Genomic DNA, 4,039 nt, shown 5'->3' on the forward strand with positions numbered 1-4,039 from the left:
AGTTTATCAAGCATAGACTTGATCTTTAATATTTTTATAAATCGTGATATGCTTTAAACCCTAGCCTCAATTTAAAGGCACTCTATTTTGAGCATAAGAGAGTGCCATGCAAGAAAAGCACCTTTTTGTATTTTAAGAAAACTACCAATAAAAAAGAAAACTTATGTCATGGGCTTTTAAACCTACAAATGCAATATCAAAGAACATGAAATGATGATAACATGATAGAGCCGAGAGAGAGAGAGAGAGAGAGAGAGAGAGAGAGGACATTAGATTCTGCAAAGAAAACTACCAATAAAAAAGAAACTTATGTCATGGGCTTTTAAACCTACTTGAATGCAATATCAAAGAACATGAAATGATGATAACATGATAAAAGCTAGGTCACACATAGGATTTTGAACTATTCTACCAATTTTCCTTTGAAAGTACATACTAAATGATAATAGTGCTAGTAACAAACTATCTTACGTTGCATTGTCCACAATCAGGAATGGGAAAAAAGAAACAGTCGAATTTTTGAACTATGTTGAAATTAATGGTCAAGGTTTTGAACAAACTCATTATGAAACCATATGCTGTGTATATTTTTGAAGAGAAAAGTAGCTAAGGCTAAGGCATCTTTTAATTAGCGTTTTTGGGAGAAATGTTTTCTTCTTGCACTAAAAAGGACATACGAAAAGGCCTAGAATCTTGTGGTTTCAAACTAGACACATGGGGTTCGGAACTTTTGAGGTCCATAATAATTTACATGCATATTCTCATTTTTCTTTTGTGTCCCTTTTATTGCCCCAATTATTTGAGGTTATCTAAGGTGAACATAGGAAACCAACGGAAATGGAAACGTAATTAAGAAAGAAAGAAAAAAAAAGATACATACATTTGGACTTACTTGGCTTCTTCTTGTTGGTAAAGTCATGCAAATGGACAATTATATGTTGAGCAAGAAGTCACTTGGGGGCACCTTGGTTTTGAGCAATTTGTTGCCAACTTATTATGTTATTATGTCTGTGTGCTTCTGCACCAGAAGACATGTTAGCTGGATGATGAGTCGAGGGTACTGATCCCACCATCGCTCTGGTAATCCACCGACGTAGAAGCTTGGTCAGGTTGTATTTCGCTGCTGCTGTCACCGGTGCCAGCTGCACCAGCCTGTGCCAAACAAGTGCATATATTAATAAGCTCGTGATTTTGTAATCGGACCAAAGCAGTCCAGCAGTACATTTCCTTAATTATCAACAGCTCGTGAATTAATTAAGGATGAGCTTTGTAGTATTCTCAACCAGCTCCTTCAAGGCTGCCGCCTCTTCGTAGTCAGTCTCTTGCATGGCACTAAACAAGCTCTTTGGTCTGTGAAGCATGACTTCGTTGAAGAAACCGACGATCTGGTTCTTGACTCTCTTCTTCTGGAGCTTGGTGCGTACGGTGGTTTCCCAAGCGGATCGAGACTCCTGCGCAAAGCTCTGCAGCTTTTTGGGGTAATCGGAAGTGGCGAACTCCTCGCAGTACTTGACGTAAGCTTCCACGGACTTGTCCGCCTCCCAGCTCTCCTTGGTTATCTGCATGGACTTGACATACAAGATGGTGCCCAAAATCAAGAAGGAGTAAGACATGAGGAGAACGGGGGTAGCTTTCAACTGGGAAAAGCCAGCTGAGGTCATAACCCTAAGGATGACAGGAGTGGCAGCTCCTAAGGTGAGCACGGACGCCGCTAAAGAGACTACCAGCCCCAGACTGGCAGCCAAGTTGTAGAAAAGGTTCCGCAGGAGGCAATGTAATCCCTCCTCCATAAAAAACGTCTTGAACAGTGCCTTCTCCAAGTTGGCCGGCACATTCCATATCTTGCACAAGCATGTCAACACCTTCATGAACATGTAGGCCAGCTGAAGCTGCAGTGCGAACGGCACTGCACCTAGTACCGCGCACAAGCTGAACACCTCCGCCTTCTTGTAGCGCACAATCAGATTGGCCGACGCCCCCAGCTTATGATCCATGTCAACCACCTGGCAAGCGATCCATGTGTACTGGAGCTTCTTACCAATCATGTCTTTCGTTCTCTCAATCACATTCTTTAGGCCATCTACATCCCTCCTACCTGTTAATGTGTCGCCTTCTAGGTGTACATCGTTTCCGATTCTCACCATCGCCTGCTGCACCTTCTTCCTCTTCTCCACATCCTTGATGCGGCCCAGCAATGTCTCTAAGTTGGACGGGGTCACATGCTTCGTGACCATCTTCTCGCAATCGTTGAAGGTCATGACCAGCAGCAAGGGTATTTCGTAAGTTTCAAGCAGCTCCATGAGACCTCCATCGTCAAGGAACCTTGTGTCTGCAGCACTGAAAACATACCACACCAGATGAATCTTTTGAGAGAATTCTCTGCTCTTCTGATGCTTGTCAAGAAACTTCTTGATGATTTTCAGCCTGTCTGGACCCATGACATCCACGCCGTTGCTGTCGTGAAAGATCAAGGGAAGCTCTGGATTGGGATGAGGCCACTCTGCGTTGATGTCCTGCACTCCTGCTGTGCCTTCGCTGATGCTTGGCGGGCCGTTGTCGCCGATAATCAGCCGGATGAGGGTGGTCTTCCCTGAGCCCGATCTCCCCACCACCACTATTCGCACATCTTTGAACACGTCTTTCAACTCGCTCTTCACCTCCTCCACCTTCAAGATGTCTGCATAGGTTGTCTCGAGCCTTGTTGCTGAATCCAGGGGACCCCCTTTTGTGCGATCTTCGTTCGCAGAAGCGCTATTGCCCATTTCGGAAATTGGCCGGGGCGGGGGAGCGAAAGCGAGAACGTGAGCGACTAGAGAGAGCGAGAGAGAGATAGCGAGAGCGAGCGAGAGAGGGGATTATATGGTGTGGTTCCATATTTCCACTCGGTTTAAAAGGGTTACTTTGTCTACGGAAGTCAGGTGAGTAAGAACGACTTTGTCTACGGAAGGGTGACTTTGTCTAGGTGAATAAGAACGACTTTCAAAGCTTATATCTTACTGAACTTTACACGAATTTTTTTACTGAACCTTACATGAATCCTTTTTGCCCTGAGGCGTTACGCATCATAAAGTGATTCTTATCCACACGTACACGGATACAGATGCACGATCGCGTGCCACGGAGTTCGCTTTGGATATAATCCACTCGCTCGCTCGCTTTGATTCTTAAATAACCAGCAGAGGAGGGCCACAAAGTCATGAAGGGGGGTCCGCTATGATAACACATAGTCCTCTTTTTGCATAAGAAAATAATGATAAATACTCTCCCTTTTTCAAGTCTTTTTGAAGAAAGGTAGTAGGGTGGAATGAATTTCGTATGTACATGAATTATATAGTATGTGAGCAAGTCATGACTTACATGACTTATTTAAAAGTGATGAAAAGCATAGTAAGTATGACACAACTCTTAGTAGACTTCTGGGAAAGTTAAGCAAAAAAGCAAGGCACCCTACGCGCCTTTTAATATGTTCTAACTTCTCAGTCAATTCTCCATAACGTTACAATTGGTTTAGAAAGAATGCATGGAATATTTCAAACTCCTTTGTATCTAGCTTTTATCACGTTCCCATGTGATTCCCTTCAAAACTTTGACCGGTATCGAAGAATCATAAGGCTCGGTCTTCATTTGAAGTATTGATTTCAGAATGAGCATATTTTATATCTTAAAATTGGTTTGTCATTGTGAACTCAAAAGTATGTATCCTATGTGTCTAGTTCACAACCATAAGATTTGGGCACTTATGACAGTTTCTACCTTCTTAGTTAATTGTTCATAGCGTTACAATTGGTAGTGCATGGAATACTTTAGAGTCCTTTGTGTCTACCTTTTGTCACGTTCTCATGTGATTCTTTTCAAAATTTTGACCGGTTCCAAAGAATCATAAGGCTCGATCTTTATTTGAAGTATTGATTTGTTCAACTTTAGGAAAAACCTTTTCACAATTATGAGAGGAAAAAAAAAGTCTTCAAAAATTTAAAGATTTAGTTATATTTTTGGGAAAATATAAAAAAATACCTTGTTCCTAGCAAGATTTCCCAAT

General features: G+C 42.2%; 1 protein-coding gene across 3 annotated transcripts in view; it reads right to left on the bottom strand.

The window, feature by feature from the left end:
- The window catches only part of LOC147611156 (uncharacterized), a 3,886-nt gene extending 1,061 nt beyond the window's left edge, over nt 1-2,825 (bottom strand). Inside the window, exons 1-2 of one of the 3 annotated variants that reach the window (XR_015263877.1) lie at nt 1,284-2,795; nt 893-1,152 (exon numbers count right to left, since the gene is read on the bottom strand). Coding sequence is in view for 1 of the 3 variants with exons in the window: in XM_086785228.1 (XP_086641354.1) it covers nt 1,036-1,152; nt 1,284-2,762 (1,596 nt within the window). In the remaining 2 variants the exon portion in view is untranslated. Of the gene's footprint in view, nt 1,153-1,283 lie in introns of all 3 variants that reach the window. The other 2 variants (XR_015263876.1, XM_086785228.1) reach the window with 2 other exon arrangements.
- Between the last annotated feature and the right edge of the window lie 1,214 nt (nt 2,826-4,039).

Source organism: Cibotium barometz, chromosome 48 (genome assembly GCF_041138505.1).
Source record: "Cibotium barometz isolate CiBa-2024 chromosome 48, ASM4113850v1, whole genome shotgun sequence".
Classification (NCBI taxonomy): Eukaryota; Viridiplantae; Streptophyta; class Polypodiopsida; order Cyatheales; family Cibotiaceae; genus Cibotium; species Cibotium barometz.